This window comes from Mya arenaria, chromosome 4 (genome assembly GCF_026914265.1).
Source record: "Mya arenaria isolate MELC-2E11 chromosome 4, ASM2691426v1".
In the NCBI taxonomy this organism is placed as follows: Eukaryota; Metazoa; Mollusca; class Bivalvia; order Myida; family Myidae; genus Mya; species Mya arenaria.
This window is the reverse complement of record NC_069125.1, coordinates 30,458,190-30,484,144: the sequence shown is the minus strand read 5'-3', so window position 1 is coordinate 30,484,144 and position 25,955 is coordinate 30,458,190. Positions and strand designations below refer to the sequence as shown.

Here is a 25,955-nt window from a genome sequence, read left to right as displayed (position 1 = left end):
TGCGCGAGTTCTTTAAGATATAGGTGTAAATTGTTATGTTGGCATTCAACTTCGTGCTGTATACACCCTTAATTTTTGATATTGTACAGTGTTTATATAAAATTATATAGCAAATGAGACCCGACTCAACACCTTAAAACCTAATTGGAATTGGTCGTTACGAAGTATAGGGCAGAACGATGTCTTAACGTGTTATTAGCGCAAATGCGCGGGTCATTTGAGCGTGAAGGTCACGTGGTATTCGAGCTAGGGTAGTCGGTTATATTGGCGGGCAAATCAGTTCTAGCCTTGACTTCTAACAGCAAATATCGATTTCATTTAAATTAAAAAAGGGTGTTTGTATACATATGTTTGATATGCATGCATGTCCGGATAAATACCGTAGTTCCTATATTCCTGAGGAATGAATTAGGGGTTATCTGTTTTAGTTAAGCCCTACGTGCATCGCTACGGTAACACGTTTCATCCACCGGGTGTTTTGCGTGGGCGGCTGTCATTCCTATGAAGGATATATGATCAAATCTGTATCACCGTTAGTAAGCATTAAGAGGCGCAATTAAGACTCTTTGAAACTTTGTAATTATTATTTTGACGACTGGTAGTATACAGGTTTGATCAGGGCATGTGCCGGAGGGGCCGGCAACATTTAGACAGAATGGAACAGTATGTTCGAGCTTTTCAGTGTTGTTAAAGTATCTATGTAGAGAATTTGCTTTAAAAGAAAATTGTTTGTATGCGTTTGTGTGTGCCACACTGCTCCAACATGTGCCAAAATAAATATAAGTCTTGCCCCATGCAAACATGTGTTTGTCTTTTTGTGCGGAGGGACGTTAAGACTATCTTTTACAGTACAGTTATGTTTAATTCTTTAATGAACTTATATTTCAGTTTTTGGGAATACCCAGTTAAGGTATTGAGTAAGGTACAAATGTGAATTGGTTACCCTACAGGAGAGGTGTTTGCGTGCAACCACTATCTAACAAGGAAAGTTACCTCATTTTAAGAAAGTCGACATGGACCTTGTAGTGGCACTCTTATTCAAAATACACATGTATAACCATCATTAATTTTGACTGATAAACCTTCAACTACTAACTAAATAATGCATTTATGGAAACTATTAATAACTGATAACAAGATTGTAACCGTTTATTTAATATGTGAAAACGCACCCCAACCACCATCCCCCCCCCCCAAAAAAAAAAAAAAAATATTGGTGAGTGCTAAAAGATTGAATGGGATCTACTGTGGTCTCATAAGGTAGAAAGACCGTGTTTTCTGCAACTTTCTTTCCAATTAAACTCGGTATCCATCATAAGAACCATTCTTTTCGACATTTATTCAGCGTTTTTGGTATATTAAAACAATTCTATTAATTGTGGTAAATCTAATTGGGGGTAAGAGTACATCTTTAAAGTAATTGTGTCTACCAAAGCAGTAATGAAAAAACATATAAGAGATTACACTTATAAACGTTCAACCTAATGCGAGAAGCTTGGACATATGGGGTACTTAAGACAGCGCATGGTTCCTGACAGAGTGGATTTTGAAATATAATAATCATATGACGCAGAAAACATCATTTAAAGAATTCTCACTACTTCTTGAAATTATAAGTTATTGATATGATTTTTAGCGAATCTACTCGAAGTCTTTCCAATATCCCTGATATATGCAATCAGCCGAACGACCTTATAGAGCATTGTATAATCAGTGTGGAGTCATTTGGTTTACTTCTTTGGATATATTTGTGAACTCATTATATATTCACCTAAATGTGTACAGTGTTAGTATCAGTTATGTAATAGATACAAAATATAAAATTGGTGCGTCCTAGCGAAACGGTTTCTTACGTCTGTAAGAGGACACTTTTGAAGAATAAACGAGTAACTGTGTCTAACTTATACAACGATAAGTGTATTGCATAAATTAGTGAGCAAATAAATGCATTAATAAATAAATAAATAAATAATAAATAAATAAATAAATAAATAAATAAATAAATAAATAAATAAATAAATAAATAAATAAATACCGATTTAAAAATAGATAAATATAAATATTTTTCCGAAAGATAAACATTAGCTTATTATCAGGGCTTTTCTTAATGCAATGTAGCACGTGGGATACACTTTCAATAGTTTTGCTGTTGTTGTTTTTTTTGTCGTATAATCAATTAAACTGGCCAAGTAGTACTAAAAAGAACTGCCAAAGCAACCTTAAGGAAGACATAATGTGTATCATCAATTGGCTCTCCGATACGGAGTCACAGGGGTGACATGTGTATGTGCGCGCGACAAACTAAGTCAGCGTGCGCACAAGATACTTCAGTCGTGCGCACGAGCTATTATGTATCTAAAATTCAAATCACCATGAACAGCAACAGCAGCAGCATTTGTAATGACAACATCGGCACTCATAACATCTCAATCAACACACATATTTTATAAAGCTTCTGTCTTGATTGGATGTCTCATCATTTGATTGTATTTAATCTATTTATAAGATTAATTAACTGTAAACATTGCCCTGGTTCTGTTTAGGTTTACCTGATCAAAGGGTATTTTTGTATGTGATCACTTACTTGTTCGTCTGGCGTGTTACTTCTCGAATCAAATTCGCTTTTAAGAGAAGACTGAAAAAATCAAAAGGTGTCTCTTCTTCCCCAGTTAAATGACCAGGGTCTGTTTCTTTTTGAAAAGGTAACTTTTCAACATTCTCCGGCGGAAAAGAACAGAACAGGGAGCGGCCATGTTGGAAAGTATTCCTTTACACGTGCAATGGCGTATGGATAGTGCTCACGTAGAAGCACGTGTCACGAGAGCGAGAGAGTAGTTGAATAACTTATTAATTACATTCATGATTAATTAATTACTTGGTCTGATTGGTAATTATACTATTAAAGTCATAATGTCACAATAGCCATTATTATTATTATTATTATTATTATTATTATTATTATTATTATTATTATTATTATTACGAAGGCATTGCCATGTGCGTATTTCTGCTTAATAAGTGCCTGATAGACGTCGTACAGTATATATATATTGATAGCATAACATGTAGTTAATATAAAATGTTTAAAGGTACTGTAAAAGCAATACCAAAAATAGTAATGACGAAAAACGCGGGAAACAAAATGACGTCGAGTGCGAATTGGAGCGATTCAGCACGGGCGGCTATAACATGGTGGCGGCCAGGACTCCGAAAATTCAACTATTGGAACATTCATTTGTTAAACGACTACGGGGCTTCATTCGGCAAAATCTTCAACTGCGAGTTTCCATATGGATCTCTACGGACCCCATCCCCCTCATTCAGTACTCGGGCTTACCAAGCGCTACAGTTCAGACGTTACGTGACAATCTGGTACAGTGTGGTACGCGATTTCACCCCTGGCGTTGTTGTACAGGCCCCAATTTCTCGAAACTTCTTAAGTCCCTTATAACAGGATTAAGCTAATCTTACTATTTTGTTGTTTTATAAAATGTGTTATATTTACTTCTTCAAGATTTTTTTAGAAATTACGTAGGAATAATCGGTATGATTATCAAAATAAACCATTTTTCATTTATCAAAATCCATTTTCAGTATGTATTTTGGCTAATTGAAATAAGCGACTTAAGCCTGTTAAGCTTAAGAAGTTTCGAGACATTGGGGCCTGGTCGTTGGTACTTATGACATATAAAACTCTACTGTCTCACCTACCAGTGGTTTTCGCCAAATCACGGACCTAGTGGATACTTTACTTTTCGTGCTATCTGTGCCAAAGGGTCATTGTTCTTCAGACTCTACATAGGCATGAGCCCTCTAGTCTACCCTAGTTAAGTACCCAGTGGATACAGCCTGGTTTAATGCCAGGGTTGATGACATGACTATGCAATTGATGTCAACGCTGAACGGGACAACACATGTTCGCTCGTACGTATGGCGGATGAAAGGTTTTTGGTCAGTCGACTGCCTTCTCCGCAACTTTGCTCCAGATGGTTGCCACCTATCGAATGCAGGCCAGCTTCGTTTTATGAGCAAGACGTTTTGTAAAGAATTAAAGAAAAAAACATTCTGTAAGCATTCCTGCTTGGCTCGATATTCTCGTGGCTCGAAGTATTTTGACCGGTCGCTAAAATATCGAGCCAATGAGTTTCGACTGTATATACTAGAAAGAACACTTTTGTAGGGGCAGGGGAGAAGGGACAGTCCTGTAGGACAGGGAGAAATGGACATTTGTGTAGGGTTAGGGAAAATGGGACACTTCTGTAGGGTTAGGGAAGAAGGGACGCTTCAGTAGGGTTAGGGAAGAAGGGATACTTCTGTAGGGATAGGGAAGAAGGGACAGTTCAGTAGGGTTAGGGAAGAAGGGACACTTCTTTATGGGTAAGAAAGAAGGGACACTTCAGTAGGGTTAGGGAAGAAGGGACACTTCTGTAGGGGTAGGGAAAAGGGACACTTCAGTAGGGTTAGGGAAGAAGGGACACTTCAGTAGGGTTAGGGGAGAAGGGACACTTCTGTAGGGGTAGGGAAGAAGGGACAGTTTAGTAGGGTTAGGGAAGAAGGGACACTTCAGTAGGGATAGGGAAGAAGGGACAGTTCAGTAGGGTTAGGGAAGAAGGGACACTTCTGTAGGGTTAGGGGAGAAGGGACACTTCAGTAGTGATAGGGAAGAAGGGACAGTTCAGTAGGGGTAGGGAAGAAGGGACACTTCAGTAGGGTTAGGGAAGAAGGGACACTTCAGTAGGGTTAGGGGAGAAGGGACACTTCTGTAGGGGTAGGGAAGAAGGGACACTTCTGTAGGGGTAGGGAAGAAGGGACACTTCTGTAGGGTTAGGGAAAAAGGGACACTTCAGTAGGGTTAGGGAAGAAGGGACACTTCAGTAGGGGTAGGGAAGAAGGGACACTTCAGTAGGGTTAGGGGAGAAGGGACACTTCTGTAGGGGTAGGGAAGAAGGGACACTTCTGTAGGGGTAGGGAAGAAGGGACACTTCTGTAGGGTTAGGGAAGAAGGGACAGTTCAGTAGGGATAGGGAAGAAGGGACACTTCTGTAGGGGTAGGGAAAAAGGGACAGTTCAGTAGGGTTAGGGAAGAAGGGACACTTCTGTAGGGTTAGGGGAGAAGGGACACTTCAGTAGGGATAGGGAAGAAGGGACAGTTCAGTAGGGTTAGGGAAGAAGGGACACTTCTGTAGGGTTAGGGGAGAAGGGACACTTCAGTAGGGGTAGGGGAGAAGGGACACTTCTGTAGGGTTAGGGAAGAAGGGACACTTCAGTAGGGGTAGGGGAGAAGGGACACTTCTGTAGGGGTAGGGAAGAAGGGACAGTTCAGTAGGGTTAGGGAAGAAGGGACACTTCAGTAGGGTTAGGGAAGAAGGGACACTTCAGTAGGGGTAGGGGAGAAGGGACACTTCTGTAGGGTTAGGGAAGAAGGGACAGTTCAGTAGGGTTAGGGAAGAAGGGACACTTCAGTAGGGGTAGGGAAGAAGGGACAGTTCAGTAGGGTTAGGGAAGAAGGGACACTTCAGTAGGGTTAGGGAAGAAGGGACACTTCTGTAGGGGTAGGGGAGAAGGGACACTTCAGTAGGGTTAGGGAAGAAGGGACACTTCAGTAGGGGTAGGGAAGAAGGGACACTTCTGTAGGGTTAGGGGAGAAGGGACACTTCAGTAGGGTTAGGGAAGAAGGGACACTTCAGTAGGGTTAGGGGAGAAGGGACACTTCTGTAGGGGTAGGGAAGAAGGGACACTTCTGTAGGGGTAGGGAAGAAGGGACACTTCTGTAGGGTTAGGGAAAAAGGGACACTTCAGTAGGGTTAGGGAAGAAGGGACACTTCAGTAGGGTTAGGGGAGAAGGGACACTTCTGTAGGGGTAGGGAAGAAGGGACACTTCTGTAGGGGTAGGGAAGAAGGGACACTTCTGTAGGGTAGGGAAGAAGGGACACTTCAATAAGGTTAGGGAAGAAGGGACACCTTTGTAAGGTAGGGAAGATGTTAACTCCTACTGTAGATACTGTTGGTGCCGGCATCGTTGTCCTGTGAATCTTTGCCATAATAACCTCAACGTATTCACATGAAACTTTGCACACATGTTACATAACTGGCCTCAAAAACTGTTGATTTACGATTTATGCCCTGAAACAAATAGGTATTCTGAAATTTGGATGTCTTTTTCTATTATCCCCCGCCAAACCAAAGGTCTGTCGGTCACATGTTTTTCTTTCTAGATTCTTTTCTTAGTATGGATTGATAAGATTATTTTAAAACTATTTCAGAATGTTTCCCTTGATCAAATCTCGACCACTTGTATAAGTGGGACACATGGGGTCAAAAACAAGGTCACTAAGTCAAATCTTAGAAAAATCTTTGGAACAAATTAGAGCACTACATTTGGTCCAATAGTCATCAAACTCAATCAGAATGTTTCTCTTGATGAACTCAAATTTAAAACTGAGTCACATGTGATAAAAGATAAGGTCACTAGCTGAAATCATTTCCTCTGGAACCATATCATGAAAGGGATTGGTTAGATTATGTTCAAGCTTGGTCAAAATGTTTCCCTTCTCCTAATTCAACGAATTTGCTTGTTGGCTTTTAAAGTGAAATAGATGAAAATATTGGCATCAAAGTAAGCACTTAGTCTTGTTGAAATTGACCTTCCCGACAGATAAAACAAGTTTAAACATTCTAGCTGAAATGGAATAATCTATATTTTGGACTCCAATTTGTTGTTTTTAAAACTTAATACAATACTGGATCAGAATCCTTAACAAGATTTATCATGAATTGTTTTCAAGATACAAAGATTAACAATATGGTGAGGTTTTGTTGCAATAGAGTTAACATTAAGTGGTATATAATCTATCATAATAATACTGTCACTAGTATTTCACATGGCCTCTTCTAGAGCTAATAATGTTTACTTGCGACAAGTTTTCGCTGACGTCATTTAACTAGATTTTCATCAAAGTACAGCGATATACGGACTGATAGAGTTTATATATACAAAGAAGGGACAAATTTATGTGAGGTATAATATTATTACATGTATATATAAACTTATATATAATAATAATATGAAACGTAAATTCCTATCTCCTGTACCAAATGAAGGTAATGAAACTCTTTGGGGGAATGTTTTGATTCAGAATCCCAGGAACCATGTAGTCCATAATAGTAATATTGTAAGCTTCAGTCTCATTGGTGTTAATAAAGTTGGCAGCAATTGAATCATCCTCTCTTTCAAAGAAGATGGCCTGAAGATCAGAATTACTAGGCAAGTTATCACTATGAGACAAAACCTTCGAGCCGGGTCTTATGAATTTACTAAAGTGGCCCATAGCATAGAACATGGGTTGTTTATAGAACTCGTCGCTCTCTGCGTTAACAATAATAGGGCTGTCTGCTCTGTTGTTCGCCCAGTTTGGGCCTCCGCTTATATCCAAGGCCATGTTCCAGTCCACCCAGCCAGAGACGCCATGATTCAGGTCTTGTATAATGTCTGTGTAATACTGCTCCGCTCGAGACCAGTTACCAAGCAAAACTGGCTTATTCTTATTTAATAAGTCCCGTTCGCAGGCCTCAGTGTTAAGTATGAAAAAATCATCTCCAAATTGTTCATAGGTCCTGTCTAGGACAGTAGTTGAGACAGTTGAGTCATTGTACCAATGCACAGCAATGCCGGACACATATTTCTTAACGAAAGGATCAGTGAGGACAATTTGAGCCCAGTCAGGCAAGAACACTCTCTGATCATCAAGTATCATCAGTTTCACGCCACCCAAACCATTCGTCTCAAGGGCTGGCCCCAAATCATTAGAAATAAAGTCTCTTTGCAGTTCTGGGGTCCAACCAAGACATTGGTATGCAAAATTATCTATCATCCCATCTGACGGCTGATTCTGTGCAGTGAGGCCCCATATATTCACACCTTTGTCTTTATAAGCTTGTATGAACTTCACAAAATAGTTAGCCCAGGCTTTAAAGTATTCTCCACCAGGGGAGCCCTTTATGGTTCCCTTTCCTGTCATGTTACCATTCGTTTTCATCCAGTATGGAGTACTCCAGGGACTTCCAAAGAAGGTCAGGTTTCTTTTGGTCACTTTCAGGGCGTCCAAAATTGCAGGAATTTTATGATTAAGGTCCTCCTCTGCTAGACTGAACTTTTCAAGACTAAGGTCACCTTCATTATCATCATATGAGTAAATCCTTGTAGAAAAATCACAACTTGCCATAGGAATCCTGCCAACTGTGTATTCAATACCTTGCTGATCCCAATACGATTTTAGCAAATTCATTCTTGCATCAGCTGACAAAGTATCCATTGTGATCGTTGCAGCATCAGTGAAGGCACCGCCAAAGCCAATAATGGTCTGTTTAGTCTCATTGCCGATATGGAAGACATATTTATTGGGCACGTACTCGTCAAAACTCCCAAGGTCCCGATTGAGTCTCTGCCCTGCCCGGGTTGTCAAGAAGGTGTTGTAGTACGTCCAAAGGAGACCACCCCCCTCTATACCCTGCCAGTCACAATATGTGGAGTTGCAAACACACACGACACTGTCCTAGGAATAAACCATACATAATTAGTTATTCACGAATTATTTCAAATATACCAAATTGATATCCATTTCAATGTCCAGCTCAACTTAAAACATTTAGTCTATAACAAATACATGGACAACAAGCCATTGACAAATATTATATTATCTCTTTTTAAGTACCAGTAATTCCCTCTTAAAAACTTCTTAGTTTTCACTAACATCTCAAAACAAAAATAGGTAGGCATTATTATTTTCGGAGAACCCGGACTCTGTACCAAACTAACCTATATCACAGTATATAACTACAGTCGAACCCCGTTGGCTCGAAGTCCTAGGGAACGGCGACATGACATCGAGCCTCGGAAATTTCGAACCAAGCGGGTAATTTTACATTCAGTTTAATATAGAAATCGGTCCTTTACATCCAGTTCGAGCCAACGGGGAATTCGAGCCAAGCGAGTTCGAACCAACGGGGTTCGACTGTATTGTATTTTGTTTTATATAATCAAATGGTTAAATTTTAACATGTTCAAATAAGAGGGCCAAGATGGCCCTATATGGCTCACCTGATTGGCCAAAGGGTTCTTAAATTATTGATCTGACAGCATACTGGAGGCTACCTGCACAAACGCTCACCAGTATAAAACCAATAACTCTTACAATATTTCAGTAGGATTTTGTTATCAGCTTTGTGCAAATTTCATGCCTAACAATAGCTCCATTTAATTCAAACAAAACGAAGCACATGTTATTTGATTAGTCCAACTGTCTGTGCACTTCAAGATGTCTGGTTAATCTTGACCTTGAAATCCAGCAGACGCACAATGGCACTGACCCCTACAACCAGCAACAAGTGACCAACTAGAAAATAGCATGGGGGCTGTGACTCCATATTGCTTTAAAAAGTATATATTATAATATCTCTTAAATAAATACCTGGTCAAACTGCTTGGCTACACAAGGCGTCTGGTCAGCTTTAACTTTGACCTCCGGCATATGGACCATCACTATGACCACTATAGCCAACGACAAGTGACCAACCAAGGCCCATAACTCCATCTTGATTATTTAGCTCTTTTTTCTACCATACAATAATTTAAGACCTAAAAAATCCCTTGGATAATGATATACACAAACTGAGTACACTGTTCACATTTAGGTCAAATGTAATGATAACAAAATTAAGTAAAGTAAACAATACTATTGGTACTCAAAAACACAGGAATGCTTCATGCCTTAGGGTTGATTATTCCATTTTCAGGGTCAAGACTGATTTTACCCAACTGAGGCCACAGGCAACTATTTAAAGTAAGCCAGGAACAGCTGTTGGGATGTGCATCATACATTCTTAAAGTCTCTGTGAATACTCATGGTTAATCTAAGTATAGGTAAAGCAACTTAATACTGTTGTATATATAAAATTTGGAAAACTTTGCACGGCAAGAAACTCAAGTGAAACAAACTATATAAGATTAAGGCTAATACACATCACACAAAGTTCATGGATTATAAACTATAAAAGTACATGTACATATAATTTAAATGCATACATTTTTATAACTGCTTTCAAAGTTAACACAAGTTAGACATAGTTAGTCCAGATTTGAACCCAAAATTAATTGATTCAGATCTTATACAGGTACATTCAAACCTCGATGGCTCGAACTCCCAGGGACCGGCGAAAATACATCGTGTCTCGGAAAACTCGAGCCAAGCGGGACTGCTTTCCTTCAGTTTAAGAAATCGGTATTTTACATACAGTTCGAGCCAACGAGGAATTCGAGCCAAACGAGTTCGAGTAAACGAGGTTCGCCTTTATATGAATTTTTATACAGTATATTTTCCTTTCGCAAAGCAATGATACCAAGTAAATAATACCATTAAAAGTCAGATTATCAAAAGCAAACTGAAATACATAAATATTTCATATAATCTCATTTCAATATCTAAAACAGGAACAAGATATCAAAAATTGAAAGTAAACATATGAATTATATTATGTATTAATGTGCTTTATGTAAGATTATTATTACTCGGTATGCCAGAAGTAACACACCTATCACTTAGATCAACATGCATTCTGAGAATTCCTTTTGACAATTCAAGCATTCATACATGTTTTGCAAATCATGCATAAGAAAAAAACGACAGAGAGGTATTACACTGTTTGAACCTTATGTTCATTGTGGTTTGATCGCTCCTGTGTGCCAATCCGTTTGCGAGCTCTCTCGTTATTTGGGTCGGGCTGATTAAGGGCATGAAATCTCCAGGCTGTGCTGAACAATTCAACCTTCAAAGTGGTAAATATAATCACATGACTATTCTGAAATCTTTAATATTGAGAGACTGAATGTTAACTGTTCATATAAAGTTTTATTTTCAAAGAAATGATTAAATTTTATGTCTTTCATTAAAAGAAGTGACTTTGTGTCATATCAGATTCTGACACGCCTAAAGGATAAACAGGACATATAGGAATATAAGTATCTATCATGTGTTTCCGGTACCGATAGACAAATCCGACCCGAGGCCACGCGCGTAAGCCGGAAACAAGGCTTGCCGAGGCGGATATTTTTTCTTGCATACATAAAATTATGAATTTGTGGAAAAATTAACGTAGGAAACGCAATATTGTACATTTCACCAAAAAGCACGTGCGACGTTGTGTACTGACGTCATAAAGCGCAGTAATTTTAAATCTCTATTGACGTCAAATAGTTCCTTTAAAAATCGCGCTTTTACGAATATTTATTTTTAATTTTAATTAAAAGTATTGCATACTTGTATTTTTGATTGATTTATTGAAATTGCATAATATACTTTTCATAAACCATACAATAAAAGAAATAAGAAGTGGCGCGTTGTTGCGCGTGACTCATCTTACATGACGGTGTAACACGAGTTTTTATTGCATACCGGACGTAGGTTTCCGGTTATGTGACCGGTGCTGGAAACACTCATCTTACCCCCCCCCCCTCCCCCTCCCCCATATTTGTCAAAAGTAGTAGTAGTAGTAGTAGTAGTAGTAGTAGTAGTAGTAGTAGCAGCAGCAGCAGCAGCAGCAGTAGTAGTAGTAGTAGTAGTAGTAGTAGTAGTAGTAGTAGTAGTAGTAGTAGTAGTAGTAGTAGTAGTAGTAGTAGTAGTAGTAGTAGTAGTAGTAGTAGTAGTAGTAGTAGTAGTAGTAGTAGTAGTAGTAGTAGTAGTAGTAGTAGTAGTAGTAGTAGTAGTAGTAGTAGTAGTAGTAGTAGTAGTAGTAGTAGTAGTAGTAGTAGTAGTAGTAGTAGTAGTAGTAGTAGTAGTAGTAGTAGTAGTAGTAGTAGTAGTAGTAGTAGTAGTAGTAGTAGTAGTAGTAGTAGTAGTAGTAGTAGTAGTAGTAGTAGTAGTAGTAGTAGTAGTAGTAGTAGTAGTAGTAGTAGTAGTAGTAGTAGTAGTAGTAGTAGTAGTAGTAGTAGTAGTAGTAGTAGTAGTAGTAGTAGTAGTAGTAGTAGTAGTAGTAGTAGTAGTAGTAGTAGTAGTAGTAGTAGTAGTAGTAGTAGTAGTAGTAGTAGTAGTAGTAGTAGTAGTAGTAGTAGTAGTAGTAGTAGTAGTAGTAGTAGTAGTAGTAGTAGTAGTAGTAGTAGTAGTAGTAGTAGTAGTAGTAGTAGTAGTAGTAGTAGTAGTAGTAGTAGTAGTAGTAGTAGTAGTAGTAGTAGTAGTAGTAGTAGTAGTAGTAGTAGTAGTAGTAGTAGTAGTAGTAGTAGTAGTAGTAGTAGTAGTAGTAGTAGTAGTAGTAGAGTAGTAGTAGAAATGGTTGTAGTTGTAGTGGTAGTCGTGGTAGTGGTAGTGGCAGTGGCAGAAGCAGTAGTAGTCGTAGTAGAATTATCATTTAAAAACAGACAGGTGCTCTTATCAGGTTTATACATGGAGGGCAAATTCTTCTTCACCATCGTAGTTTCGTGATTTCGCGTTTTCATCATCGTACTATCGAGTATCGCGTTTCAGATCAACACATTCATAGGCGATGGCCCTAACGGCATTCCGTAAGATACAGGTATATCATCAAAGGAAGGTAACTCAGAAAAGGTAACTCAATTGACGAGTTTAACAATGGACTTGTCTAAAAGGTCACAGCTAACGGGTTATTTTTGGCAACATTAGTCATACATGTATGATAACATACATAATGGCTATATTTAGAATTTGCTTAACGTTTTTCAAGTGCTTCCTAACAGAAAATAAACTGGAATACTGATTAAATTAAATACGTGAACAATTCAACTGTTAAGGTTGGAAATAAAAGTAAAGCAACATAATTTGTTTTCGTTTTATTTTCTCTCATAAATCAAACAAAATAGTGATGGTTCGTGCTGAATCGACATGTTATCTAGATAAAAGTATAAATAGTTCTGCACGAATGAAGGCTTACATGCTAGAACGAATATAGCGAATGTGTCAGAATTCGGGATGCTACAGCATACTGGTAAGCCACGTTGTTATAATAAGAACAGAACAGAACATTTATTGTTAACTTGAACATATACAGTTCATCGTTATTAAAATAACATAATAAGTATCTATATCATAAATGAATGTGTTCATAGTTAGTTTTAACTGTAGGCATATTTTATTCAACATACATAATTAATATCTATATCAAACATCAGATTTCAACATATGGTATACTGTGTTATACATTATCTATTGAAAACGGATCCAAACGAAAGCTAAGGGCCGATGTATCGAAACTTCTTTTGTATTGAAGTATTTGCTTTTTTTGAAGTGATTAAACTGTATATTGAGAGAAGTTGTCTGATTATCACGAAAATGCAAGTTTTATTTTTCAATCTCAGGTAAAATTAAGAAATTTTGCTAAAAAATATGCCACTTAAGTCTGTGAAACTTAAGACGTTTAGAGAAATCAAGGCCAGAACTTTTAATGTTTCGCTCCAAATAGTTTTACTTACATTTATAAGCGGTAGAATATACACTAATGAAGATTATATACATGTATGAACGAATAAGTGCTTAATATGTTAACTATGTTTTAATTATGGGTTGTGGTTGATGACTATATATAAAAGTTTAAGCGAATAATTTTATTGAAATTAATACCGTCTCACCTACATTTTATATATATATATATATGTTTCACAGGCTGATCCGACCCAATCGAATTTTTAAATGAAAACAACATTGAACCCAACTGAGACCACAGGCTATTTAAAGTACGCCAGGGGCAGCTGTTGGGATCTGCAGCATACATTCAAGTCTCTGTGAATACTCATATGGTACTCTCCATTGCCCTTGTTAAAAGAGGTCAAAATTACAGTTGAATTTTGTTGGTCGATGTTTTCTCTACTGGCCAAAGCTTATGCGATAGCGCAGTGTCCATTGTCCGTGCGTGTGTCTTTACACAATTGCTTGTGAGCTTTTGTTCAAATTATGCCCCTAGGTCAGTATTGGCCACGCCCCGGGATTCACAAGTTCGGTATACTAATGCACCAGTCAATTGTAACTACGGCCCCCAGGTCCGGGGGTATACCTTCCAGGTGGCCCCGCAGTGCCGGGTGAATGTGGTGGTTTTGTGTTCGCGCCAAATTTAGCGGGAAATGGGCTTTACCTAGGGTCCCTGGGGTGCGGCGGCATTTGGCGGGGATTTTACCAGCAGTTCGTTTCCCGCAGGGCGGGGATTTTACCCAGGATTTTCGGGACCGAAAGTCAAAGTCACCGCTTGGTTACAATTGACTGGTGCATTATACATGGAAAATTTTGTAAATTTTCTTGGCTGAAACCGTTCGGTTGAGACCCTTGATATTTTGTATGAGGCATCATATAGTGGGCCTCTACCAAGATTGTTCAAACTATGTCTCTGTGGCAAAACTGGCCCTGCACAGGGGTTACAGGTTTAATGGAGACTTATATAAACCTCAAGACCACATTTGATATTTGTTGTATAGCACCATATTACGATGGCCCTCTATCACGATTGTTAAAATTATGCCCCATGGGGTCACAGCTGGCCCCACCCCTTTCGACCTGTTGACTTTCTTATTTTAGAAGCTATAGCACTAAAATTTTGACCAGTTTACAGTTTTGAGAACAATGATACATGTTTTGCTTGAGTGACCTTGATTGTGAGCTATTGACCTGCTTAATTAGTTATGGCGCTACAGCAATGCAATTTTGACCATGACTGTGTACAATTTTGGAAACAAATATCAATGTTGTGCGTTGATTGTGACCTTTGACCAATTTATTATTTTATGAAGCTACAGCAAAGAAATATGGACCATGTGTATAGTTTTGAGAACAAATATCGATTTTATAATATGCATTTTTCAAATCCTGGATGGAGCACTGAAGAGGTCTCTTATTATTTGAAGAGGTTTAAAGTTATTTGAAAAGCTCTCTAATTATTCAAAGAGTTCTTTAAATATTTGAGTCTATGTGTTAGTTCGATGGCATGAAGTTATATCTTAATGATTAAGAATGTGTCGAGTGAGCATATCGTGCGAGCCTTTCTTATTAATTAAGATGTTACTTTAGGTAATTTAACTGTTTTAGAATACAACCTTATTGGCTGACACATTGTCCATCACACAGGGATGAGTGAATGAGTGGCAGTGGGCGGACCTTTAAACACGCGCGAAAGTTGAAATTCTTAATAATCAACTAGTACTTAATGATTGCCATCTGCAATTTCAATGACGGAAAAATGTATTCAAAGAAGATTTGGCGACCCATACGTCTCCAGGGGCTGATCCAGGATTTGACGTTAGAGGGGGCGTAGCTTAGGGGCGATCCTGGGGTACTGATCCTTGAAAATGTTAACAAGTACTAGTCTGAAATGGTGTATTTTGGGCATTTGTATTACCTTTTTCTCTGGTATTGAAGTAAAAAGAAATGTCGACGCCTTTAGCCGGGTAAGCCCCCGACCCCCGGATCCGCTAGTGGTCTCTGCAGTTTGCATAGCATTAATAACAAAGACGACCATTGATGTATAGAGCATGCGTTTGCCCCGTTTATATAATTGTACCCACAACTCTAAGATTCTTTCAGACAATGGACACGCTCTCTCCAACGCCATATTCCAAGTCATGGACCATTTGGGATACAGTTTGGAAATGGTTCAGAAAAGACGTGCCATGTATCGTGAAATTGACGCCGCTGCCAACTTGAACGACGAATCATTCAGGCGCATCACTGCCGGAAGCAAGGCTGAAGGGATTGCTCGTCCATATGAGAGCGATTACGACCGGTTGTACGAAGACAAGCATGTTGAATGCTTCATTTCCGAATCAGGAATTACGTCATCGATCGGAAGTGACGTCACGGTGTTTGAAATGAGTGGAGAACATTGTTACCCTGGACATTTCAAGCTCAAACTAACTCAGGAGGGTCCCCAAATGAATCATTGTATTCGCAAAGCTCTAGTTAGTACACCTGATGGCAACTCTTTCATATCTAGCGAGATGTTTACTTCCGCTTTCAAGGCTTCTAAAGATAGCTGTTCAACATACAAAGAGTGGTCGGGTCATCCTAAAACGGGTCCGTCAATTCCTCGCAGTAAAGGGTTGAACCAAGAAGACCGTGTTTATTCATTTCGATGCATATCACAGAAGAAAATTCTCGAGTCATGGATGAAGAGGGAAAGAAAACACTGGCCTCCACCTGCACTTTGTGCACAGGTGTTTCAAGAAGTTGCTCATCTTGTTCCGACTGGATGTAAAGGTACGGAACACTTTGATATGGAGTGGCGCATTTGTTTTATGGGAGAATTGAGTCTTACTTGCAGTCTTACTGAAGTGCAGTATAAATTGTATATTCTGTTGAAGATGCTAAAGAAGACATTTTTAAGTCCTGTATGTGACGGTGTGTCGTCCTTTGTTATGAAGAATACGGTTTACTGGATGTGCGAAGAATACCCGTCGGAATTCTTCACGCCTGACAATTTACTGGACGCAGTTATCATAGCACTGTCCAAGGTAAAGAAAGCTTTAAATGACGGTAATTTTCCTTACTTTATGATTCCTGAAAGAAATTTGCTTTTCAACAAAGTTACACAAGAACAAAGGTTGCAAATGTGTTCCATTCTAGACACACTTATTGCCGATGGTCCACGGTGTGTTTTGAAATGCGAAAAAATATCTCAATCTGAAACGCTTTCTACAAAGGCGTTGGCAGAGAACGGAACAAGGCGCGATCGAATCGAATTGCTGAAGTTAGCAACGATGAAAGAACGGACGATTGTCTACAAATCAGGAATGACAGAAAAGGAAATTCTGAAACTTGCATGGGGAAGGGAAGAGTTTCAACACGCCCAGCTTGATTTATACGACATTCTCTTCCCTGGTTGGCGAGATACATTGGTCACAGACATGCTATCAGATGAAGTAGATTTGCGGAGATTTTCTCCAGAAGAGATTGGCCATATAGAAGTTGTTGGAAGGATTTTCTTTGAATCAGAATGGCCTCACGTGGTGCAATTTTTGAATTTGAAGGAGCACAATGTCACTGAAGACATGTTTAAAGAAGAAACTGTTGTGAAAGTAAGCGGAAAGTACAGTTTATTAGGCGCTCGTGAAATGCGATGAAAATGCTGTTTGTTCAAAGCTGCACTCTCACAGATTGAACGTTTTGACAACGTTTTTTATTGTTGTCTTAGAACGAGCCAATTTATGCAAAAATCCATGTTAACCAGTGATAAAAGACTGCTGACAAGAATAAGGTTGCAGATTTTTATTTTCAAGTTCAAGAATTGATGTTTAATGTATTTTTCTTAAACCGTTAATAACGGTTTTAGCCATAGAACATTAATTTTGGAACGGAAATATGAAAATCTGCAATCTGATCTTTTGTCAGCAGTCTTTTATCACTGGTTTGCAGATATTTACGCAAAATTTTGCTCATTCCAAGACGAAAAATAAAAAAAAAGTTGTAAAAACGATAAATCAGTGAGAATGCAGCTTTAAAGTGATGCTCGTATATATTTACACCTCAACCCCCATTCCTTAAATGAACTGCATTTCGGCAATTGCGTTCATCAATCGATGAACGCACTATATTCGGATATGTTCGGATCGTAATTCATTGCATAACAATATACATGAAAGCTATTGATCTTGTTATTGGTTGTATTGTGTCTGCATGTCCCGTAAAATATAGAGCAACATTTTGGTACCAGAAGTGTTTCAATTTTACGTTTTAAAGTGATTTCAAGTTGGTGATCTTTTCCCGCGTTATTGTGACGTCATTTAAAAAAAATGTTTCCGGTTATAGTCGGGTCGTTCTATTTACAGAATCATTCTGAGAATGGGTAAGAACGGATTACTGAAAGGTTTTCTTAAATGAAATGAAGTATTTTTTTAACAATTCTTGAATTAAATAATGAACTATTTGTGTAAATATAAGGAATGAATTGCGGGGTTGATGTCAACCCCGCAATTCATTCCTTATATTTACACAAATAGTTCCACAATTACACAATAGTAATTGTATTTATTGACGTACCAGGTACATCTTATTTGGGAGTAAGAGTGAATCTTTTAAAGTTGTTTATTTAACAATGATTGTAAAGAAAGTTATATTATCTTATGGTTTGCGCGAGAGTGTAGTCTTGTGTTGTGGGGTAAACCGTAGAAAATCCATTTGTCTGGCATGGTGACCACCAACCAAACCCACATGCGTTCAGGCCAGTGAAGTGTTTTATTGCATAGATACTGTTTTACATATATTCTCTGTACTACATTATAATCTCTGTCAAATATCTTTATAATATGTGTTCACCATTTACCTATAATTATCTTATTTGTGTCCATAATTGTTTTGGGCCGGTGGCATTTTATCAAATAAATGATTTGAATTGAATTGAATTGCATAAATAATTTGGACGCAGATTCTTAGAGTAAATTCCTTAGGCTTAACTGCTTTATTGAAATTACGACACGATCTACTTGCTGCGTAGTTAAATGTAAAGAATTCTGACATTGTAAACCGTCCAATTACATCCGAGGTTGTTTTCGATGGAAAATGGCCGAGATGTTCCGATCGGAACACTGCATTATCACGATGTTAAAGTCATAATGCATAGGGCAATCAGTGGAAATTAAATAAAGCAATGACAATTTGAGACTTTATTATGAACATGTTTTAAATGATATGTATACAATTGATATGCTTTAGTAAAAAGGCAACTGGTTAAATATAAAAATATATAAAAAATACGTACAATGTATTTACGATAAAGACATGGCTACTTAACGCCAGCTCCACTACTTATCAGTAGTGCAAAGGAAATGAGCTGTCAACACTCCCATGGTGCAGCTGCGACTTTTCTTTATTTGTACACACGTGAGTATGACTTATTTTTCATCTGACATTTTTATTACATGGATATATTTCGTTAATCGGAGAAAGTGGTACCGTGTAAGAACATTTTTACTAAAGACGGAAGTTTCGCCAGCTCGTCTCTACCACCAACGATAATTGGTGGAACAGGCGTTTAGTAGGCGTGAAAGAATATGAGACTAAATTTGCCATTAAAAGCGAAACTACCTACATAATTCTATCCTTTTCAAACACATATGAAAATAACTGTGATAGCGAGACTGATTGCAATACAGATATCCATGTAAGTTTGATTGCAAGCTTTAGCACCATTTACAAAGGCGACACAAGATCTACATTTTATATACCATTCTAATGTCCACCCTAAGCTAGACCTAAATATATTTTGATATGCTAATAATTTGTAGTACATATCGACAAAAAGAAAGAACATTATTTATCCAAAAACATTCACATGGAGTCGCTATAATTTGGTGACGATGGATTTCATATTCGATCAGTGAATTGTACTACATCTTAACTCGCTTATGTTTACCCTATGAGAATATTCAAGTTATTTTGAGAAATTATCCTTACATTTAATAGCACTATTCAGATCGTTGTCTAAATTGTACAAATTCCCTTTTAAGCGTCTTAAAGATTATTTGCATCAAACGCATTTAACTGCACACACTTCTTTGCCTTCAAAAGCATTCTGCTAATTACAATACATGTAATGATGTATGTATGATGGAGATTGATCTGTGTCGGAATTATCCTTTTAAAAGTATGTACATACTGCAAATTGTTCTTTTTGTTCGAATCAGTACCGGAATATGGCTTCAACTATCCATTATAAAATCCTCATAAAAACGAGGAACGCTATTTCTACTATTTCTACGCTAACTCAGCATGAATCCCCACAGATAGACGCCGAACGTCACATCAACTATGCATAGAACCCCCACAGGAACACGGCAAGGGTCATAAGCGCCACGGCGTTCACGTTGAGAATCAGCTTCCATCTCTTCGTCTCGCGTATCGACTGTTGTTTCCTCTCGAAGATTTCCTTTTCCTCGGGCGACATCTCCTGTTGCTCGTGTTTCTCGATGCCGCAAATCCATTGGCCAGCTTTGTTGTACCACGGCTGGTCCTCGTATTCACCTGGAAAAGAACGAATCATTTAGTTGGAAATAACCGTTTGTGGATGTTCTGAAATGCTAAGTGGTATATTTCACCCAATCACTTTTAACTTAGTTGTTATGTTATCGTCTGATAGACATGCTTTTAGCTGTCTGTCAAACAGAATTCCTTGATCTGAAGGACATGCTTTCAGTTGTCGATGAGAAAGAACGCCTTTACCAACCTAAATGTAACAGATGAAAAAAGTGCGACTACCAGGTACAACCCACCATTCAGCGCATTGATTTAAATTTATATAATAACGGGACAAAGTCGTGACGTTTTCCGCTTTTACATTCGAGTTCAAATGTGTACTCTGCATTATGCGGTCATGCATATCTATAAACTATTTTCGTTTTTTTTCTTTGAATAATGTTTAGAAAATAATGGAACATTAATATTACCGCCGGAACCGAATATGTGCGGGCCCTTTGCATTCTTATCGGCGTGCTCTTCAACTTCAATGTCTTCCCGCTTAGCGGTGCTAAACCGGTTCCAGAACAACAGACGGTGCAACTGTAACATACAAAAAGGAACAGGATGAAAAATATTATTATTTACTTAATTGACATTCATATGCATATCTAAGAGCCAAGCGTTACAATGGTTAATAACAAAAAGGCAAAGCTACTTTATGTTGAAGCGCCGGACAAAGTCTAGACTCAGACTCAGAAAAACATTTTTATTAAGGTTCAAATATCATCGTTATTTCATTTCTTTTTTAAAAGTATCAGTAAGTAATGGCAAAACATTTAAACAGTAATATAATTATACAAAGTTCCCCATTAATACTTTGCAACAAGGAAAATTACAATGAAATGAAGATGGACAAGTTTGAGTCTTGAGTATGAACTCAGACTTGAGACTGGTTGTAATCATGACCACTGGCTTCTTACGTGAAGTAGGGGCAAAAGGGTCTATCCCCATATTAACCAATGGCGCTCTTTCTGAATATTTTTGTAATGTTTGCTGTCTTGTAGCGTTGTGTGTCTCTTGTTTCGTGTTTTTTTACCTTGAATCTTCTGCCTTATAGAAGGATCGTTGTTATTTTTAGGCTACTGGGGCCATATTCATTAAACTTCTCAAGTCATTTTTTTTTATCTTAAGTCGATTTCCTAAGATTTTAGAAGTCATTTTACAAGAAATATTTACATGTTTTTTATATATATATAAAATATGCATATTCAATAAAATCAGTGAAAATAAATTATTTAAGATACAATAAGGTTGTCCAAGAATATGGCCAGTGTGATACTTAACTTGAGAAACTGACTAAGTTAGGAAATGACTTTAGATGTTTTATGAATACCAACCCTGGGCTTTTCCCTGTTGTTTTTTGAAGGACCTTGGACCACGTCCAAAATATCGGTTACCAACATACGACTGCAAGATTCACTCTACGGATTCGAAATGAAAATATAAATTAACCACTCACATGCACATCTTCAATTGGTTTGGTAAGCAAACTAACAACCACGGTGACGATCATGCAGATGGCGAACAGGATGCAGCCAAAGTGGAGGTAATGAACGTCCTTGATGATGGAGGGCCGTTTGTCGTCTTGTTCATCTCCACACGGTGGAACGGAGTACGCGTACTCCCACGCGAACCGGATCAGCCCCACCAGAAGGCCAACCATCAGACCCCAGAACGCGCCCTGTAGGGATCAAGATCGCGTTTAAGATATGACAATATTTAAAAGAATTACAACGTAACCGTTTGCTGGAGATTAGACCAAACATAGAGCAATACTCGTACAACACCAAAAGAGGAATAACCTAGGTTTACCCTTTTGCCTTACTTTCATGATATAAAACTAAGTAAGAACATTATTATACACGTGTAATTAATGACGTGTTTGTTGATGAAACACTCCTTTCAGTTTTGGTTTCATGGGTTTCGGCGGTTTGGACACCTGTTTCGAAAGTTTTCATTGAAGCAGCAAATGCATGGTTTTGTGCACTGTTTTAGAACATGATTGGACTTCTGCATGTATAGCCATTATTTCTCAATTTATTCAAACTTATGATGCCGCAGATGGTTGTATGCCTGTTTCAACTTAATGTTGTTTCAACACACGTGTTGGATCACTGTCAGCCATGTTGTTTTTCTCAAAGTGAACAACTTTTCGGATGGAACAAACCGACGAAACCACACCAGAAAGGGGTTTTCATAGTTTCAAAAACCAGTTTCGGTTTCCGTAAAACAAACGATAAAACTGGGTTTCATTTGAAACTATAACAACAAATACACAGTTCGTGAAATCGATGTTAAACCAAAACAAGTTTATTACCAAGAAAAACGCCCTAAGTTACGACCAAAACATTTTATTCATATTTTTACTATTTTTTTTTTTATACAAGATTCAGATTGAAAATCGAGAAGTATTCAGTATACATGGAAAAATGGGGGTACATTCTCGCATTGATATACATAATCGATTGCCGTAAAATGAAAAAACGTTAAAACAACGTTACCGGTTCGTTGGTTCTCCTCCAGAAGATGGCGAGCACGTAGACGGCACACACGGGTGGTGCCAGGAAGCTTGTGATGGCCTGAATGTAATGGAACAGCTCACCAAAGTTCTGCACGATAGGGATCCATACCACGGAGATCACCACCATCACCAACACACATACTCTGTATAGTATTAAGAAATATACAAACGTAATTGTTGTACACAGTTTTTGATTGAGTTTGTGCATTTATTAATAGCTTGTTTAATTATATACAGTCAGACCTCGTTATGTCGATTTCGCTCGGACCTCGGGAAATACTTCGAGATATCCAACATTCGATATAACCGAAATGCAAAGCATGTCTCACTCAACCAAACATATTAAAAAAATATTTGACAAAACCAGAAAATCGAGATAACCGAGTTCGATATAGCGGGTTTCGACTGTATATATATATTTATGTGACCAAATATAGATTCATTAATACCTGTACATGTATACACGAAGTTTCATAGTATCATAGTCTCTTACAATGAAACTATGAATTTTTGTGTTTAGACACATTCAATCAATGACACAAATCAAAGCCGATACTAGTCTATTGTACCCGGTATTGCGTTCGTTCCAAAATAAATAAATATATAACCCCTTTATTGTTTTATAGCCATTCGGAACACCTCGGCAATTTTTTCATCGAAAACAATCTCGGGTTTCACAGATTAGCCATTTTTACAACTTTACAAATCTGCGATCTAATTTTCTGTCAGCAGTCTTATATAACTGGTTTCCATGGATTTTCGCAAAAATTGGCTCTTTCCAAGACAAAAAATAAAAAAAGTTGTCAAAACGTTCAATCTGTGAGAGCGCAGCTTTAACGTGTTTTTGTATCACTTTATTTCAATTGATTGCCAGTGAAGTGTGTTATTACATAAATAATTAAGATTCCCAAGAGTAAAGTCATTATTACTACGCGATCTACTTGCAGCGTAGTTAAATGTAAATATTTCTAACATTGTAAACCGTGCATATACATCCGTTTGTTTTCGATGGAAAATGGCCGAGGTATTCCGAATAATTATATAATAAACAACCATAATGATGAAATCTAGGTATACAGGTATCAGTATAGTAAATGTATGCCTAGCAGCTGAATATATATATCTGATCTTAGAAGTCAAACCTCTTTGTGGGAAAAAAAGCTTAAATTTCCATAAAAAAGAGTTGTTAGCTAAATTTCGGAAGCTATTTATGTTTGATGTAATAGTTTTAACCACCCACCGGTGAGTCGTATTGAAATAATAAAGGAAAACTTGATACAGTCGAAACTCGCTTTGTCGAACTTTTTTTTTAAATGTCTGAGGTTATGTAATACACTTTCTTGTGTTTCGGTTATATCGAATATTCGGTATCTCGAATTATTTCTCGAGTTTCCAACGACTTCGACATAACGAGTTTTGAATGTATGTGACAAAAATCTTGCCGTACCTGCCAACGATCATGAGTTCGATGTCTGTTGCGTGCTTCCGGAAACGGCGCCAGATGTCCATGGTGAAGATAGTGGAGGAGGAGTTGAATACGGAGGTCAGCGATGAGATCAGAGCAGACATCATCACCGCCAGAATCAGACCTGTTACAGTAGGATAAGTAGATAAGGACTGTTAACACTCGCCTGTGGTGACATTAAGTTATAAATTATATGGTAGAAAAAGAGCTTGTTAAAGCTGCACTCTCACAGATTAACCGTTTTTAAAACTTTTTTTATTTTATGTCTTGGAATGAGAAAAAAATTGCGTAAATATCTGCAAACCAGTGATAAAAGACTGCTGACAAAAAATCAGATTGCAGATTTTTATATTTAAGTTCAAAAATTGATATTTTATGCATAGACAAAAATAAAAAAAGTTGTAAAAACGGTATATTTGTGAGAGTGCAGTTTTAAAGGCTTCGGTTGGTGATGAAAAAGAGCAGATATTACCGTCGATACAATGGAATACTGGATTATGGGGATATACTTAAGCAAATGTTTATGTTTTCGAAAACAAGGACATAGAAAGGACATCGAGTAACAGGAGATTAGTGAAGAAATAGAGCGGACACTATCACCGCCATGAATAGGCCTGTATCACTGAAGAGTTACATTGGTTAGTTCCATTACGATAAAACATGTATGATACATTTTGAAACGTTTATGAATACCATAATCCTTAAAAGGGCAACCAAATAAATATATTTAACTGCTTTCTACTGAAGAAAAAAAAATGGATCAAATTCTTAAATATTAAGTATGAAATATATGTTGTCATTTGTATTATTTTCATGAAATGAATATGTTTAAAGTGACAATCTTATTTAGAATCAAATCATACGCATGTATAACAAACATAAATTATGAGTGATAAACCTGTAACTACTTACTAAATATTGCATTTATGGAAAATATTAAATACTGATAACACGATTGTAACCGTGTATTTAATAGCTTAAAACGCAAACAATATTAATGATTGGTGAGTGCTAAATATTTACTGTGATATACCATCGTTTCATAAGGTAGATATACCGTGTTTCTGCACCTTTCTTTCAAATTTAACTCGGTATACTTCATAAGAACCATTGTTTTCGACATTTATTCATCTTTTTTGATATAATAAAACAATTTTATTAATTTTGGTAATCTTATTTGGGAATAAGAGTGCATCTTTAAACCAACATTGAATAAAAACACAAGGCAACGAAATCGCTAGCTGAACACGGAGGTCATGGAAGAGAATATACAACAGAAGGATGCTTATATGAGATAAAAAATACCTTCCCCACTCGCGGATCGGGGGGGGGGGGCACCTGTAAGTTAAATTTCAAAATAGGAGGAAAGAAGAAAGGAATGAAGAAACCACCCAAAATGCACCATATCGGACAAGAAATTGAATGTTAAGTTTTCTTGAGGGAGCACCCCAAATTTAAAGCATATATAATCGGTTCTCAGGGAGAGTTGCGCCCCTTAGTTACGCCCCCTCTATCGTCAAATCCTAGATCCGCCCCTGTTACCCTGCACTGCATATATACCCGATGAGTAAGCGGTGGAAAAGTGAGGACATGTTTTATAATCTCTACCCTACCTTTGAGTCCGGTTGGCATAACTTTTAGGACAAGCCTCGGGAACGCGATGTTGGTACAGCCCGCCCGCGATCCGCACACATTTTCACAGATATCTGGGTCTGCACAACCAACCTCGTCTGAAATATAGAATAAGTTTGTAGTTTATAAAGAACAGTGCCGTTGGCTTGATATCGCTTGGCTCGATTTCCTCGTTGGCACGAACTTGATGTAAATGATAGATTTTTTTACTCCATGTAAGCATTCCCGCTTGGCTCGATATTCGTGCGGCTCGAAGTATTTTTGCCGGTCCCTGGCAGTTCGAGCCAATGGGTTTCGATTTTATATGAATATGTTGTCAGGATACAACCTGCAGTCACAGAAA

General features: G+C 37.8%; 3 protein-coding genes across 3 annotated transcripts in view; 1 reads left to right on the top strand and 2 right to left on the bottom strand.

The window, feature by feature from the left end:
* Window positions 1-6,745: 6,745 nt before the first annotated feature.
* Window positions 6,746-9,638, bottom strand: LOC128232726 (lysosomal acid glucosylceramidase-like). The gene is made up of 2 exons (XM_052946439.1): window positions 9,468-9,638; window positions 6,746-8,552 (listed from the first exon to the last, which is right to left on the bottom strand). Exons 1-2 carry the CDS (start codon window positions 9,588-9,590, stop codon window positions 7,080-7,082), a joined length of 1,596 nt encoding a protein of 531 aa, XP_052802399.1. The 5' UTR covers window positions 9,591-9,638; the 3' UTR covers window positions 6,746-7,079.
* A 3,089-nt stretch (window positions 9,639-12,727) lies between these two features.
* Window positions 12,728-17,626, top strand: LOC128231845 (uncharacterized). The gene is made up of 2 exons (XM_052945072.1): window positions 12,728-12,990; window positions 15,570-17,626. Exons 1-2 carry the CDS (start codon window positions 12,975-12,977, stop codon window positions 17,102-17,104), a joined length of 1,551 nt encoding a protein of 516 aa, XP_052801032.1. The 5' UTR covers window positions 12,728-12,974; the 3' UTR covers window positions 17,105-17,626.
* A 1,004-nt stretch (window positions 17,627-18,630) lies between these two features.
* The window catches only part of LOC128232114 (sodium/glucose cotransporter 4-like), a 32,499-nt gene continuing 25,174 nt past the window's right edge, over window positions 18,631-25,955 (bottom strand). The window contains exons 10-15 of the mRNA XM_052945480.1: window positions 25,594-25,710; window positions 23,963-24,104; window positions 22,496-22,658; window positions 21,454-21,675; window positions 20,423-20,534; window positions 18,631-20,000 (exon numbers count right to left, since the gene is read on the bottom strand). Coding sequence (XP_052801440.1) covers window positions 19,786-20,000; window positions 20,423-20,534; window positions 21,454-21,675; window positions 22,496-22,658; window positions 23,963-24,104; window positions 25,594-25,710 — 971 coding nt within the window. The 3' untranslated portion in view covers window positions 18,631-19,785. The remainder of the gene's footprint in view (window positions 20,001-20,422; window positions 20,535-21,453; window positions 21,676-22,495; window positions 22,659-23,962; window positions 24,105-25,593; window positions 25,711-25,955) is intronic.

Excerpts from the sequence above, each read along its gene's own strand:
- LOC128232726 (XM_052946439.1), bottom strand. The coding sequence starts at position 9,590 with ATGGAGTTATGGGCCTTGGTTGGTCACTTGTCGTTGGCTATAGTGGTC. Across the intron at positions 8,553-9,467 it reads TAGCCAAGCAGTTTGACCAG|GACAGTGTCGTGTGTGTTTG; the intron begins GTATTTATTTAA and ends GTTTATTCCTAG.